The sequence below is a fragment of the Tribolium castaneum genome, chromosome 10 (genome assembly GCF_031307605.1).
Source record: "Tribolium castaneum strain GA2 chromosome 10, icTriCast1.1, whole genome shotgun sequence".
NCBI lineage: Eukaryota > Metazoa > Arthropoda > Insecta > Coleoptera > Tenebrionidae > Tribolium > Tribolium castaneum.
The window spans coordinates 4,884,380-4,901,066 of record NC_087403.1 but is presented as its reverse complement, the minus strand read 5'-3'; the positions used below and the strand labels follow the sequence as shown (position 1 = coordinate 4,901,066).

The 16,687-nt window shown below is 38.9% G+C and overlaps 2 protein-coding genes across 4 annotated transcripts in view; both read right to left on the bottom strand.

Annotated features, from left to right (window-relative positions):
* The window catches only part of Ptp99A (Protein tyrosine phosphatase 99A), a 96,007-nt gene extending 89,474 nt beyond the window's left edge, over positions 1-6,533 (bottom strand). For 2 of the 3 annotated variants that reach the window (XM_015980167.2, XM_015980171.2), the window contains exons 1-2: positions 6,223-6,533; positions 721-1,029 (exon numbers count right to left, since the gene is read on the bottom strand). In XM_015980167.2, the coding sequence (XP_015835653.1) occupies positions 721-1,029; positions 6,223-6,292 (379 nt within the window). In that variant the 5' untranslated portion in view covers positions 6,293-6,533. The remainder of the gene's footprint in view (positions 1-720; positions 1,030-6,222) is intronic. The other variant, XM_008202362.3, reaches the window with a different exon arrangement.
* A 2,092-nt stretch (positions 6,534-8,625) lies between these two features.
* Apoltp (Apolipoprotein lipid transfer particle) overlaps positions 8,626-16,687 on the bottom strand; it is a 36,584-nt gene continuing 28,522 nt past the window's right edge. Inside the window, exons 42-52 of the mRNA XM_015979151.2 lie at positions 15,901-16,598; positions 15,727-15,838; positions 15,544-15,673; positions 15,285-15,490; positions 15,070-15,223; positions 14,306-15,016; positions 14,092-14,213; positions 13,707-13,812; positions 9,919-10,050; positions 9,102-9,301; positions 8,626-8,792 (exon numbers count right to left, since the gene is read on the bottom strand). Of these exons, the coding sequence (XP_015834637.1) occupies positions 8,733-8,792; positions 9,102-9,301; positions 9,919-10,050; positions 13,707-13,812; positions 14,092-14,213; positions 14,306-15,016; positions 15,070-15,223; positions 15,285-15,490; positions 15,544-15,673; positions 15,727-15,838; positions 15,901-16,598 (2,631 nt within the window). The 3' untranslated portion in view covers positions 8,626-8,732. The remainder of the gene's footprint in view (positions 8,793-9,101; positions 9,302-9,918; positions 10,051-13,706; positions 13,813-14,091; positions 14,214-14,305; positions 15,017-15,069; positions 15,224-15,284; positions 15,491-15,543; positions 15,674-15,726; positions 15,839-15,900; positions 16,599-16,687) is intronic.

The window sequence follows — 16,687 nt, the reverse complement described above, 5'->3', positions numbered from 1 at the left end:
ACGTTATTTTAAAGTGGCTTAAAACAGCATTATATTTCCATCAATGAATATCGCACTGTTTTGATTGCAAGGTACTATTTAAATTGTTTTTAAGCTCTGCTTTATTGTGGGATTTTAGGTGAAAAGTTTGTGGCAAACTGGGACGCGGAGTAAGTTGTAAAAGTAATTTTTAAGAAAATTCGAATCAATTTTCAATTTTACCGTTGAACGGTTATTAATATATTTAAGTGGAGTATGGCGTATATTTTGTACGGTTGAATAGCACGAGATATATTACATTTTTCATTAATTTTTATGTTCCGCTTCACTCCTTTTACCGGAAAAGTCAATAATACAAAAGAAACATGTAATGTTAAATCCAGAAAGATGATTTATAAGGTCGTTAAACTTTTCGTCGGCGTAAAGCCGATTTAAAGAGTTGAAAAAGGAAATAATACATTGCGCTTCATTGTGAAGTTTTTTGGTTAGTCGCTCTCCGCAGGGAAAGTTCTTAAAATTGACCGAATTTTCTCATCTTATGCAACATTTGCGATAACAGTAATGAGAGTAAACCGCAGTTTGTGAGGAAACAAGCAGATGTGCCAGAACGAGGTCCTCGTAACCGAGATTTGTTAAATAATTAAAGTTCAGTCCATTTAGAGTTGGACACATAATTGGGTAGGTCGGCAGGAGGAATTTTTGGTCTAGGTTTAGTTAAGTAAATTTTCGAGAAATTCATACCTTGCACTATGAGACGAACGATGCCGTCCGGCTTGGGTCTGCTATTAACTAAACAAACATAGTCACCACTGTCCTCGGCAATTGCGGGATGAAAACTTAATCCGAAAGTATCAGGAAGAAGTGCAATGCGATGTTGATTAACCCAGACCGTTGTAGAATCACTCATGAACTCCACCAGCTTGACGTTGTGAGTTAGAGAGAGCCATTCTAAGGCTATCACTAAAGAGTGTTCGTTTACTCCAGGACAAGCAAGAGATTTGTTTTCGCCCGCTTTGATGATGATACTTTGGACAGGCAGGTTCGTTACATCTGCAAAATAAAACAAACAAGACAGTGAACTGTGCAGTTTGTGATGGAAATGTGATACGACGCTTATGTGATTAATTAATTCCATAACTTTCTTGTCATTTTCGCCAAGAATTCGAATTGTGATTTATGCGATAAAAATTGCTCAGGCAGAACGGCCGCGCGATATATTACAATGTTTACAACACTCACATGTCTATATGAAATACAAAAAAGCAATATAAACGTCAGAAGCGTCATATTTGAAATGCTCCTCACATTGAAATGGCTTGATTTGAGTTGTGTAATATCGATTCAGACAAATCTTAATATACTATAAATGGCGCTCTTGACGAAATTTCACATTTGCACCGACAATTCAAAGGTTAAAATTACCTTTTATGCTTCCCGAAACTCAAAGTCCCCAAGCAACCTATTAAAAATCAATCATCTGACTCGCGTTCTTTATTTATAAAACGTTATGCAAATAAATTCTCAAGATTCCGCACAAAATAAAATTCTAAGCAAAATGCCTCCTCTCTGATCCTATCAGTTCTCTCCGTAGACCTCGGATACTTAAGGGAGTTTTCCAAACTTAACTACTAAATTTGCAGATTCTACATTCCTTCTGCCACACAGTGAGATTTTTTGAGCTTTGATACACCAACCCGGCAATAACACCCTTTCACTTTTTGCATATTTAAAATGTTTGGTTCATATTTCATTTTTTTCACTTGTTGTTTCATTTCGAACCCACTTTTTTAGAGCCGATTATTAAAGCACACAAATAATTACCTCGGATTATTTCTTGGAATTCGCTTAAACACGCCACAGTAATAATTAATAATTTGCATAATGGTATTGTGCCACAAACCGCCCACAAAATTATTCTCTAAAAGGAAGCGGCTTTTGCCAATATTAAATAAGGTACACCAACCAAACCCAACACAAAATTGATGAACATCCTGCAAAAGTACAAAACTAACAAGAACCACTTATTTCCTCGAAATTTTACGGCATTTCAATAGGGGATCGGTTATTTAATTTCAAATCTAATCACGAAGCCGCTAGAAAGTTTATTAAAATATCCCATCTCGATAACTTTTACCTACTCGTACTTCAACACTGAAACAAACTAATTGATTTAGCTTTCGAAAACACACCAGACGAAACATTTTTCAATTTCAAACAATTTTCATAATTATTACGGGAAAGTTTCGCACAACTTCGAAATATTCTCTCAGGCGGTATTACTTTTTGTAAACATGAGACGACCACCAAGTTTGAACAAGATGACTAACATTTACCGACGGCTAGCAAAAAATATGTTACTCCGTTGTGATACTGTTCTCTCAGAGAAGAAATGTTACCACACTGATTGCAGATTTATTGACTAGTGATGGATGGACACCTTCACTTTCCTCAAAAAACTTCGCTGTCTTATAAAACAATAAACTGAAACTTTCAATGCGAAACTGACATATGTATGTATCTGGCGATTATTCAGTACACGAACACAACAAGTGTTATGCATCTCTCATCAATCATCCATCCTTTGAATCGATTAGTACCTTATTTGTGGAAATATCTCAAATATGAAAACTAAATTTCGTAAGCTTGCCAAATGTTTCAGCACATTTGTACACACAATTTCCTTGCTTGATTTTATGACTTTTTGAAGAGAATCTTCTCTCGTTTTTACAGTCTCTACAAGCGTAATAAAATCCATTACAATTGCAGTACAACCAAGCAATCTTTTAAAATGGAAAATCGACTAAATTAGATCTTCTTCTCTTAATGGCCGGAAGGAAATTTTTCGCACACATAAAATAGGGATAATAATGGGAATACGAGAGAAAACTGCGCTTTGCTGTCTAAAGTGGATTCTTCAGTCAGAGCTTTAAGCAAAGCTACTGTAAATGATCTTCAATCTTAGCATTCCAATAAAGTATAATATTTCTACGTACTTACTCGTTCAGTCAAAAAAATTACTGAAAATAGCGGTTTTTTGGGATGGGATATTTAATGTTAATATTTTTTTCGTGGGTGATTTTCCTAAATATACGCAAGCTGGGGCTATAAAGTGTCACATCATTTTGTAAATTTGTGAGAATGCCATTTCCCTTTCTAAAAATTTTACGACGGTTTAATATTTAATATTTGGAGATGAAAGGTTTTATGAGGGAAAATGTCTACATTTCTCCTAATAAATAAGAACTAATCAAAACAGAAAAATATCTGGGATTTTGTAGGGTGGCACCCTCGTGTCTTTGATAATACGTTTCGGTCGATTTTCTTAAGTCTTTGTCGAAGTCGGTGGTGGTGGTAGGCAGATTTTCCAACTGAAAGAACTTCGAGTCCAGTTGGACAAAGCAAAGAAAGAAATTCGAGAAAATCGATGTTATGTCGTAAAAATCACACAATACTTGTGAAGGGTGGTATAATGACATCTCGTTTCAAATAAATATTATCGCATTATCTGGGTTTTTTCTCTCTAATTTACATGACCAGTTCAAGTTGAGTAATTTTTGATAATAACAGCATATGAAGGACTGGCCTATAGTTTGTAATTATTATTAATGATGATTACGTATACTTTGGTATGATGGAGAGTGTTATTTTTCGTTGCATTAGTGAGCTGAGTCGGTGCAAATGAATTTAATATTTGAACAAAGTGGAGAGAGCACTAGGCCATATGTATTATTCTTGATTTACACCTATGTTAGTTTCATTGCCTGGAAATAAGCGAGCCAGAGTTCGGTTCGTTATCAATAATTCGTTTATTGTGGAGCAGTGATGTTTCTAACAGTCAAATGACCTATCGATCAAGTTCAGCCGTGGAAAGATTAAAAATTCTTTGGCGCCTTGTGGGATGGGTGGAATCTTCAATTTACTTACAGTGTTCTTGGAATGGATGATTTGTTGGAAACGGGTTAAAATTGTCGGCTTTTGTATTAAATGACGTGGAAAAATTAGACTTGCAGCAGGAGCGAAAATATTAATTTAAGTATGTGTTTATGTTCACTGAAAATGTACATATGTTTTGACGTAAAATGGAATATGGCCCTGTATTCTTAAGCGGATGTGTTGTGCAAAGGGATGAAAGGCTTTTGCTTTGTCTGAAAACAATGTAATTGATTGTGTAGATAATATTATTATACATAAAGAGAGTATAATTATATAATAAAGTTTAGGGAAGAGGGACGAGTTTTAGAGGAGAAAGTCCCCCGTGGTGTTCTTAGTAGTAAGTTATCTGTTATCAAGCCGGGATAAAAAGATGAGAAAGTGGTATTAAACAGAGGGTAAGAAATGGTGCATCCAAGTGTGAGGTATATTTATTTGAGATCCGACGGCTGTTGTAAGTTTTTGGCGCGGCTGGATCCTCTTTTCATTGGCTATATTCGAGGCTAATTCCACACATTTCTCGGCTCTCACCTATTTCAGTCCACTGTTTCACTTAGTTCTCGTTCTACATCCATTTGTCTCTGTAATATATGTTGCTACCACAGCAGTTTCGATGTTATTCGTAAGCATAATTCTTGAAAATGCCGCATTCATACTCACTTTGCAAATAATTACCCTATTTCCCAAGAATTTCGTTTGTTTGCCTAATTCTACCCAAACCTTGTTCTTTTAACACCCACCTCTCTAATTATTCCACCGCTAAAGCGCCGCTGTAAAACTTCCACCAAACTTTTATTCATGCTACATGTAACACGGGCTTCAATAGCTGTTACACACTTTCAGTATTTTGCAAAAGAATTAAAGAAAGTTTCATCAAAGTGGTGTACATTTTTAATAAAAATGAAAATATTTTTCCTTATTTGCTTGTGTTTTTTCTTTTACGAACTTTCTCTCACGTTTCCTTTATCGCTGACCAATTGATGAGAATTATTTTTCTGATTGTTCAGAAATAGTTTGAGGGAACTGTCGTAAGAAAGCGATCACGTGCCTTGAATTTATAAAGCTTTATCTTTTCCCACATGAATTTAATCAAACTTTTTGTTGACGGTATAAGGGAAATGTTTAACAAGAGTAATTTAATTCTGTTTGTCCATATAAAAAAGAGAATTTAAATTGAAAAAGTGGCTTTCCTTGTATGCAAACAGTGATTTGTTTGAATGGAGGAAGACAGGATTTTTAGTAGGGCAGCGGAAGCGCCAAAATATTTTAGGTAATTTACAGCTTCCGAGTGGTTTGTTAAAAATAATAAGGCTATAAACGTAAAGGGAAATTTTAACAGGCATACTTTTCTGTGCCAGACTTAAATGAAGATGGCGGCATTTTGTTTTATGTATGGGATAAAAACCAGGTAAAACGGCTGGATCTTTAAGGACTGGCCGTTTTCTTTCTGTTTTAAACAATTTCGGTTGGATAAGGCTGGAATGAACGAAATGGATTTTTCCTGATTTCCTCAAAAAGAAACGTAACATGCTGAACAGTGATGACATTAAATCCTCATGTATAACACAATTTATAAGGTAATTTCTCCAAATGGCATGTATAATACATATTTGATTCGTATACACCTAGGAAATGTCTCGTGGAGGGCACGCGTGTGTAAAAAACGACATATGACAAGGCCATGTTTAATATCTTGTCAATTCTGATGATATACACGTGACACAAATCTGTTTCAATTTCATTAGGTCTTAATGGATATCGATGGAAATGTGTTGATTTGGTGTATTTTTTTCAGTATACATTTCGTGTGGTATTAGTTTTATGTTGTTCGTAACGGGGATCGGAAGATTTGTTTGTTTTTTATGCGCTCAAAGTGTGGTTCCTTAATCAGGATAATTGGTCGAGGGGTTTCGTTCAGATTGCACGATACGAAATGACCGATTAATTTTGGTGATATATTATCATTAAAGTGCTATCGAATGATTTTTAGTAGGAAACAACACTAGAAGCGACAACGTCATAAAGATAAAGCCCGGTGATCCGACGATCCTAAATTTTGAGTCGCGATAATTCAGCGCTTTATATCATAATTGCGTGATTTATTTGTATGAATATCCATAATATTTTTATTGAAAGCATTGCCACTTCAAACGAAATTGATTGCAAACACAAGTCATGCAGTTGTTGCATTGTCTGGGCGCAAAGGCACTTGTTTGTATCATAAATAGTAATTAGTCGGTGGCGGAAATCACGTGTGGATTTGAGGGTTGAGACAAAGGAGGGAGCCGTGTTGAGCCGCCGAGCGTGCCTTACCGAAGATGCGCTTTTCGAAGGCGAAGATCCACGCTGCGAGGACCGTAAAGTAGCAGAGGAACGTCCACATAGTGCCGACTGCACCGAGTTACCACAGTGAAGTCGCACATGCCATCATCTCATTTCATCTCCGACCGCACTCACACATCAAAAACACCGGGAACAACAACACATCCCTCGTGTCGGATTAATTAATCAAGGGTAAAATAGCGCGCTTCTTGTCGCATCGGGTCGCGTGTGCAAATGTACTGACGATTCCCAATATTACAAGCGAACACCAGTTGTGCGGACATCGCGTGGAGAGGGTAGAAACTAAATCACATAGCCGGCGGCTTTGCCGCCCCCGACTTATTCTCCCTCCTCGCGAGTGCAAGCGTGCGCCCTAAGACGCGTGGTTTCGCGCACCCTCGCCGCCACCAGCTCGTGCCCCGCGGATCTTTTGCGTAAACGAATCCGTGTTTCGGCACCGATTTTCAACTTGTAAGTGAGATCGGCAATCGAGGCCCTCATAACTAACCCCCAGGTGTTCACACGTCGCCATGTTCGAGGAAATCCACTGTACTAAGCTTAAAACTTGAGCGGGGCCCACATGCTTTTGATATTATCCGAAGTCGCGCGATAAATTACGCGATCCTAACTACCAAATCGATCGCCGTACTTTTTGCGCTCTTCACATATCACTATTGTTTCAAAATGATTTATATTAACGACTGACTCTATAATAGCTCCCAGCTTGCTCATCCGCGTTTCTACTGTACTTTGCCTAGTAGAGAAGAAGAAGTGGAGCTGGAAAAGAAAGGGGATCGAAAACATTTTTATTCCGACCCTCTCGGGTAAAATTGAATCAATTGGGGTGTTTTAACATTATGGTTTAGTTAGGTGGGGCATATCGTTCCGGTACAATAGATTGTTAAATTGCTTCAACTCGAGAGAGTTAGGTATCTTAGTTGATGTAGCAGCCGTAAAGAACTAACGACCTTTCCGTATGGATAATACACGAGTCTCACCGCACGGATAAAGGCACAGCACAAAATATTTATTAGTTTAAAAGGTTGTAATTTGCGATTTTGGGTGCGAGCTCGTATTCTGGCAGTCGTCGAAAATACGATTGAACTCGGTGTCACGCGCCAGGTTGAGAACGGAACAAGGGAGAGCAGCATCACTACGGGACGGCCGACGGGGGGCAGCGTTCAGGGCAGCCGTATTTCTGCCAGCGTACTCCCCACCGACATCCTAATAGGCTACGGATTTTTAACAAGGACCATCATTCAAAAGATAAGCTTGTCCTCTCATACCTGGTGCGAATAAATCACTAGTCTGCTCTTCAAGTTCGCGTATACCATTTTCCCCTATTAAGTCTTTGTTGGCGGTGCATCGTCGGCGCCACGCATATAAATTCAAGGCGTGATTCGTGATTTATGCACGCTGATTCGATGAAATTTCAAATACAGTGCAGACAGTTTTTTTGTGTATTTTAGTTTCAATTTCTAGGTGACGCGAATTGAACCTTCTTGAGTGGGGCGACGGTTGCTGCAAACTCAAGCTGGTTGTCATGCGAAAGATTGTTCTCTCTAGTCCCGCGAGGGTTGACTTTCAACCTCTTTCCGAGGTTTGTCTGGCTGCCTTCACTTGAATACTAATGTTCCAATTTTTCAAAATGTCATCTTGGAAAAATAAACAATTGGATCATTAATGCAAACTTCAACTTCCGCCGTTTGTACTTAAACTAGCGAAGATACGATCCAGAGCGCCCGTGTTTTTCACTATTCGAACTTGTTGGCAAACACGACTCAAATTAAAATGCGAAAAATAATAAGTTTAAATGCAAATTTTAATGAGTCTCGAGGACGGACGGAATTAGCATTGTCGAGGGGCGAGATTGTTAATTTTAGACAGGTTCGCAATCGGCAAATTCTCAAGAATCGAAGTATTTAATAAAATTGAATAGGGGTCTTTGTGTTGAATCGAGCACGAATCAACAATCGCCGATACAAAAAAAGGTCTGATGGAAGCTGAATGTGCGGGACGATATCTCTCTGACTTGTGAACGGACTGAGTTCCGAGTAATTATTGAAAGTCTGTAAATGCGCTGAAGCTCCGGAATATTCCTCGTGGCATCACAAATATGTGTTTAATGAAGATTGTGCATAATTAGAAACTCTACACAAATACTCTTCATAAATAGTGAACGCGTGTGTGGGACTAGTTCAGGATTCCGGTGGCGCAGTGACTAAGCTCATGTACAAGTCCCATAAACCGACCCTACTTAATATCCGAACTGACAACCTTTATTATTTATTATATTATACATCACCTAAATTATTCTCGTACATCACTGTCAGCTTTAACAATCGCTATCTTAGCAAAGTCTTAGAGGGCATTAAGGTACATGAAGTAAAGGCATTTTCGGTTTAAAACTTTTTATTATTATTTCTATGTACATAAGAAATTTCTCTAAAAATTATAAATATCTTTACGCTCTACACAAGTAAGTAATCACGCAGAAGACCCTACAAATCGTCATCTTCAAACGACTGGCTCTGGAAAAGTGCGGCAGTTTCGTCGAATCCCTGCAACACGGCATAGAAAATTAATAATTTTTAAGGGGAGTTTTCGCAAGAAAGATTGAAGCGAAGTGAACAGTATAAAGTAGAAAATGAATAGTTTGAAAAAGGGTCGACAACGAAGTGTCGTATAAATTTTGTGAGAATATAAATTCTGGATTGAATTGAGAGTGGGCGTGAGACATGAGAAGTAGCAACGGGCAACTTAGTGGCAATTCCGTTCGGGAGAAGTACCATTTGTTGGACTGAAGAATTACAAAATGCAACGCGTGCGGCTGAAGGCGACGATTTAATAGGTGTATCGCGAATACTCACATAATCAATATTTGTCCTCGCCGGAACCGTGCACTGGTAGCAGTCCATGTAAGAGACTCCACTGTTGAAAGCGGTACATTCGCAATCGACACATTTCGTGGGTCGAGCAGTTTCCGCAACGCGTTTGCCAAACACGGTTGCGAATTTCTTAACGTTGCCCCTCTTCTCCGACTGCAGGTTTTTGCTGCTGAAAACGGTTCCTAGAAACAACCAGAACTAGTTAGACGATGATCGCCAATACGTCCATCTATCACGCTGTAAGATGTATAGGTGGTGGTCAGGTGAGGACATACATTTGGACCCGAATTCGCACAGCGTGAAGCACGATAGCGGGTGCCTGCCACGCATCTCCCCGAGATATTTTCGAACTCGTAATCGGTGCTTCATTCGGATAATTTCCGAAATAAGTGATTAATTTAATAGAATCATGCCTTAATGAACGGTAATTCACATATGACGCCGGAAACAAGCTAGTATTCGTAAAGCGTGATGTGGGTGCACGATCAGACTGGCGGAATTTGCGAACTCGTAAATACCGGGTTCATTCTCGAGTAAACAGTTAAAGTGCGCGAAGCTTTCAAAATAAAGGAGAAAAGCAACGGCTTTCTTCAGATATCCATTAAACGTTGCGTGCGTTTGTCGAAGAGCCTGCGAACCGAGAATCCGTTGCAAGTCCTGTGAATACGCGAGACGGGTGACGGCGGTAGCCAGCCAACATCAGGTTTATCTCGAATCCTGACCGGCGGCGCGCCAAGAGAATGGCCCATTTCGGACTACATGTGCCACGGCATCGGATTCAGGACAGAGACAAACTTACCATTAGTTTCTAACGCCAGAGGCGCACAATAGCCCAAGGTGGATTTTGGAAGGCTGACCTGCTTTCGCAAAGCTGCGTCACCTAGAAGTCCGTGAATATCCTTTTTCGAATATGCAGTCCTCCTGTCGATCCCTGAAACCAAAACTGTATCTTGCAAAATTGATACCAAAGCCGCGGCTGTCTCGACGCCAACGCACATCAAAGCTAAACTTTTACTCCCCGACATACACAGAAAATAGAAATAAACATAAATTACTGTATTCACCGTTAATATGCAGCGAATTTCTTATTTCGCTGAACCTACATTTAACGTTCAGTTTTAAAAAGGCTAAATCAATCCCTTGTTGCTTCTCAATGATTATTTAAATATATAAAGAATTAAAGACCAACCGAAAAAAGCTAAACATTTCTTGCTTAGAAACGTAAAAGATTTATTGCATATTATTTGAGGTAGCTCACACGGATAAATAACAATGTGCGTTCGCTCCACGTTAGCGTGGGAAACAAGAAACGGTCGTTAGGTGTTGGCGAAGCATCCGAATTTTATTTGGTTAGTCGATAGTCGCGGCAGGAACAGCCGGCCACTTTCATGTTTCGTGTTTTATGCAATGGTCATTAAATCCTTTTCCTGATGTGCTTTGTAACGGAATATTAACGGAATTCCGACAATCTCGTGTGAGTAAGTTCATTATTATCATGGTGACAGCAGTTGAGACGGCTTCATTGTACTGAAATTATTCGCCGGATTTGAAACACAATTTTTCTTCATATCAATGCCATACAATAAATTTAAATAATCACATCGGGCTAAAGATAAAAACCAAGCAATATTCCGGATCACTGGAAATACCTTTCACGATGCTCAGCGTTTCGACATTTCTTTGCGTCTATCTTTATCAATTATCAAGAGCGCGATTGAAACTGACAGTTGGATTGGAACAGTTCCAAATTTGACAAGTTCGAGGCTCTTTTTCAGCATTTTTCCTATTCAAGGTACAATGTGTTTCACAATAATGCTGTACCAATTTCCGACTCTTCGAAACTTTACTTTTAATTAATCGGTCTATCTGTTTTAGTTGCGGCTACAAACGTAATTTTAAAATTGATTTGATTGAAAAACACGAATTTTCCAGAGAAATAATTTGAATCAACTATAAATGAGCACTCGACGGGGAAAATCGTATCTACCCAGTTTGGTTAATAAGTGGATATATCGATTTGAAAATTGCGGATTCACTGCTTTCCAGAGATGCAGGAACAGATATTACCACTTGGAAAAAGCTATATTTTACCTTACAGTTGGAATAGAAAAGGTTGTAGCTTTGTTGTGCCATTCGTTCGATATTACGATGAGTTTTCCGACATTAATTGTGAGGTGTGTTTGTCGTGGCATGAAAATGTCAGATGCTTAGATCTGCCGACTTGAAGGAGAGATAGAGTAATAGTCCTGTTTTTCGCTTCTTGCAAGCTTGGCTGCGAACCATTTTCAACCGCAACAACCTTGCTTGCCCAACCCTGTCAGTTCCCCACATTATACGTTGTGAATGAATATATTAACTATTGTGGTTTAAGTCAACATTTGTAATAGCGGACGAATGACGGTCGGATGCATTGGTGTATGGCATATATTACGTATAGCCAGCCGAAATTATAGTGTACGTAGGAGACGCCTAGTTATCGAGTTTATGCGGCTCTATCAGATAGTCGACGCTTACCTATTCCGTTCAGAACCTACTACAAGCAAACTTTGGTCGGAATTCTGATACTAATTAATTAGTCAAGTTACGTTATCAATTATAATCCGGAAAAATTCAAACTCGAACCTGTATAATCCCATCATCTGATATAAGTGCAAGCCGCAATTCTTCCACGCTCGTTTCAGAGATTTACCGACTGAGTCCGCATGCATAATGCAGGTGGACCGCTAAAACTGCGCAAATGTGGTTCCAGTTACAGGTATGAAGATGAAATTAATATTTTTTGTTGGTAAAGCTCAAAAGTCCTAGGTATTTAACGGCGCGTATATACATTCAAACGAACACAACATGCACTAAACCAAATTATTTCATATGCAAATTTATTAATAACGTCGCGCACTCTATTATTTTCCATTTACACACAGACTACACAACAATAGATTAACAGCCTTCCAACGCCGAGCTTGCGTCGCCTCTCAAATCTTAGGCTGCGTACCATGAAACGTAATGAATTTGCAAGATATAGAAATTGGCCGCCGCTGGGCCATTCCAAAGACACCACAGGGTCACATTTTGTAATGTGAGCGGAGCAGCACGTGCGCGAAAAGTGTGGATTACCCGAGATTGCTATTTGTTTACAGTATCTCCAAAATCAGACCCACATACGCTGAGATTAAATCTGTGCTCCCCATAACGAACATTTTATAACTCTAGGGGGCACATCATGCCTCGCAAAAAGAACACTTTTAATGCATCCTAGTCTGTACAGAACAACATCCGGCAATCCACCTAACCGAAGTTTTCTATTCGAATAAAAGCACTGTCTGTTAACATTACGTTTAATATACACTGAGCAGAAGCCATTCCAAAACATCTCAATAGCATGACCACTTTTTTAACACAATACTTGAAGTCACAGTGTTTGACTTTTCTGCATATCCATTACGATCCAGCAACTTTAAAACGTGAATAAGCAGCAGCGACAAAACGACTAGAAAAAATCTTGCCATTATCTTAATATCCGCCCCAGCACAGGTGTTAACTTACGACATTGTATAAAAATCAATGATTAAAAAAAAAGAATACACCGTTTTATAAACTTCAACATTCCGCTTTCGCCTGTGAATAATAGAAAAGCTCGTAACATAAACGCTACAGTATGATTTTTATAAGTCCTAAGGCAGAGCGGTTATTTTAAGTTGTAACATTGAGCGGCCTCAGCCAAAACCCTCGAGCATTCAACATTGAAATTAACACATCAATAGCTTTACGCAAGTCATAACCCGAGCTTTGCAAACCGAAATGTCCATTAGTTCTTATACGATCAAGTGTTAAAAATGGTGGATGCGCCAGGCAAACAACATAAAAAGCTTTTTACACAATAATGAAACATCACAATAGTAGTGGCACTCGTTATTTGATAAAAAACGTTTTTACGAATTTGAGAAAAGTTTTTTGGCATTTATTTGAATGAATACATATATCAAATAAAACGCTATGAAGCTTTGTGTAACTTTAGGCTAATACTCTTATTCACTACCCATATTGAAACAAGTAACGACATCGGGTAAATTCCTCAAACTACTGAATTTCCGGTGTATGCACTTTATTATTTGAACCGAATTATTTCACAATGCTACTTAAAACGAATATTTAGTTTGTTCAGTTTGACAACGATAGAAGTATTAAATAACTCTGAATAAATAATTCCGTCCACAAAGTGTTCGCCAGAATTATTTAGTATCAATTTAAGTATAAATGTACCCTCGAACTTACTGCTATTAATATTAGCGGCGGTCTTCAGTGTATAACTCAATTAGTTGTGAACAAAATAACCGGGTTTAAAATTTATATGATTGAATTTTGTTATCGCATTAATCGCATGTGTGTGTGAATAAATCAGGGCAGTGGCAGGTCGAAAATTTGCATTGGGTTGCAAATGCCGTCCTAGGCAGGTGTACGTGGCGTCGTATATATTTTGGAAAGTTCGAATTACGATTTGTCGGCTATTTAAATTCAAAGCTTTAGCAATCGAAATTAACTTTCTTCGAACACGAGTCGTTTAAAATAAGCGTGCAAGCGAACACTTACCGAAAGGAATATCCCGTCGCTTTTGCAGAGAAAATTCTTCGTTCATTAATATGTGTAGGGTGATATCGTTCTCTGACAGCGACTGGTGTAGGCTAGCATAGTCGAGCTGAAAAGCAATTACAAAATAACTCAGTGTTATACCCCACTGTCTTGTCTCGAGCCAGCGATTTGGATTAAGGCCAGTGTAGTCGGGGCAGATTTAGTGGACTCCTCCACCAAACCGGGGCCACTGCATCGACTTGACCTGATCGTTCTGCACGCGACACGTACGCGACCTATTCACAATTTTAAAAATCGGCTCCGATGCACTTGCTGCCACATGCAGGACTCACTGTCCCGTCTCCAAATTGGCCCTTATTATCGATTCGTTATCTCGCTTTCTTACCCTCATGTTGTAGTCTTTGCATTCCGAACATGGAATTAGGATGAAATTTTTTGATACGCCCGGCCTAAACAGCAGTTCCCTTGCGAACGCTATTGCGTCGAAAATATCCAAATTCCCGTTACCTAAACCAAACGACACGTCATTATTTAGACTCGCACATATTGAATCTGTTCTTTCTATTTTCACAAAATAAATTTAAATCTACTTCACTCACCGCTCGGAATTGAATCAAAATGGGTTATTATTTGTTGAGCTTCGACGAATACCTTGTTGTTGACTACCAAATTACGCGGTTCGTCAAATACGTCGTCTCCACCGAATAACACGATGGCGTATCTGTTATCGGTCAAAGCGTGAAGATTTAGTTCTTTGTCTAGTTGCTCTATGATCAAATCAAAGTGTTTCTTTGTTCTTAGATTTTTGTTACATTCTTTTGCTTCAATTATGAAGACGGTGTCGGCGCTTTGAGGTAAATTTGAGCCTTCGAAGCGAACTGATACACCTTCGGGTATTTCAGTTCCATTTGGTGTAGTGCATTTAACACAGACGTCGGGAATTCGAAGAGGTGTATTGGAATAAGAGCATAAACTGATATAGGCCAAAGCCACAGAACACGCTTCTTTCTCGTTTGTGCTATTTAGACACATTGCCACAAATGGATCTTTAGAAATTCGAGGGAAGCATGTAGTCAATGATGATAATTTACTAATGAAAAACTCATCGCAAAGACTTTCGACAGCCGGATTTGGTCGAGATCGCGTATTCACGCTATTCGCATTGCTGGTGCATTTCTTGAGAGCCCAGCTATTCGTAAACGTCTGTAAATCTTCCGGTTTAGCTTTTACTTTTTGTGAAGTCAAGAAATCATCAGACGGTTCGTTATTCATGGTACCCCAGAGTCCGGCTGTCTTGCCAAAGTACCATCCTGAGAAAAATTGTAGGGCAATTTTCTCGAGGAATAATAACAATTGCACTTACCCGATAGCTCGAATACGCAAAGATCGAATTTCAAGTTACATTCGAGAACGAAACCGTTTTTGCTCACCGCTGTAAAGACGTCGGCTTCGAGGAATAGGGACGTGTCGCCGATTTGTGTTGGCAAAGTTATTCCGTCATTGCCGATTTTGACACTCTGAAAACCAAAGAGGTCAATTGGGGTAAATCGAAGTAGCGCGCTGTGCCGTTTCACCTACATCTGTGAAAACGTTAACGTGGACAACCGTGTTATTGATCAGGAGTAACAGTTCGTGGATTTTAGCACTGTTATCGTAGGAAACAACAACAGAGAAATTGCGATCGACGTAATCTGTCGCTAAAAGATATGAGCAGCTTCCGCGGAAATCGTAATATCTCCTATCGAATGTCACATAATATCTCGAACCGACTAGCATGGCTTGCGCTGCAAATAAAGTTTTGTATCGGACACGTTTACCCAATTTGCTGATGACTGACCTTTAAAGGGCGGTAGCCAACTTGAAAGTTCGGTGTAAGGCTTGTAGTCGTAATAAAAGTCCCAGAAAGAGATACGGGTACTTAAGAGATAATTCTGTATGTTATAAATAGTTTGCAGTTCGGGAATTTCCTGAGACGAAAAGTTCATTAAAACGAAAACGTGTGATATAAATCGAATCTTACTTGAAATTTAGGAGTTTCGTTGAAAGCATGCCACGACATGGGCAATTTTTGTTCCAACAACATGATTCCCTCGGATGGTTCGAATATAAATTTCGTTTTCGCCACGCGGTACCTGAATATTACATGAACATTGTAAGCACTTATTTTACAAAGTAAAATTGTCTTGTTACTTGCCTGTTTTCGGCCTGCAGTGCCGTTAAAGCCATATCAGAGAGCTTCTGGTGCAGAAGTGTAACGAATCGATGCACCCTATTTTCCACGTCGAAATAGTCGTACAACCATTTTGCATTGTTGTACCATTCGTCATATTTTGCTAGCAGGAACTGGATCGATGGTAGTTTTTTCAGTTCGTTTAATTCGTTCACTATTTCCATCACCACTTCTTGTAACTCTTTACCGAACGGCACCGTGTTGAAATACTTCTCTTTCAAAAAGTTCCAAACTATTTTCGTATATTTCGTGATGCTAGCTATTGTGTTATTTCCGGTAATGTCTTTGTAAAATCGGTCCATGTCGTGTGTGAAATTTGCAAATTTAACGAAATAAGGCGATTCGATTAGTTCGCTTTTACGGATGTATAAGAAATCCAAGAATTCACGACTTGTAGTCCACGCTATTGTCTCCAAATAGTGTATCAGTTTTATAAATGTCGGCTCTATTGCCGCTAGTGTTTTATGCCAATTGCTAACTATTAAAGCGTACGTTTGTGACCACAATTGTTCCATATATTGTATAAAAGTAACGTGCAAATCTTTAATGAAAGCATCGTATTGCTCCACAATGTTTTTAAACGCATCTGAAAGGTGATCTATCGGGTCGCCGTCCAGCAATCCTCGAATAAAATCGGCCGTATTCTTGTAATACGTCTTAATCTGCGATATTGAAAAGAAAACGTTAATGGTATAAACGATTCTTCCACTTTACAAAGTTAATGCTTGTCGTAAATTTCGTCGTTAAATCT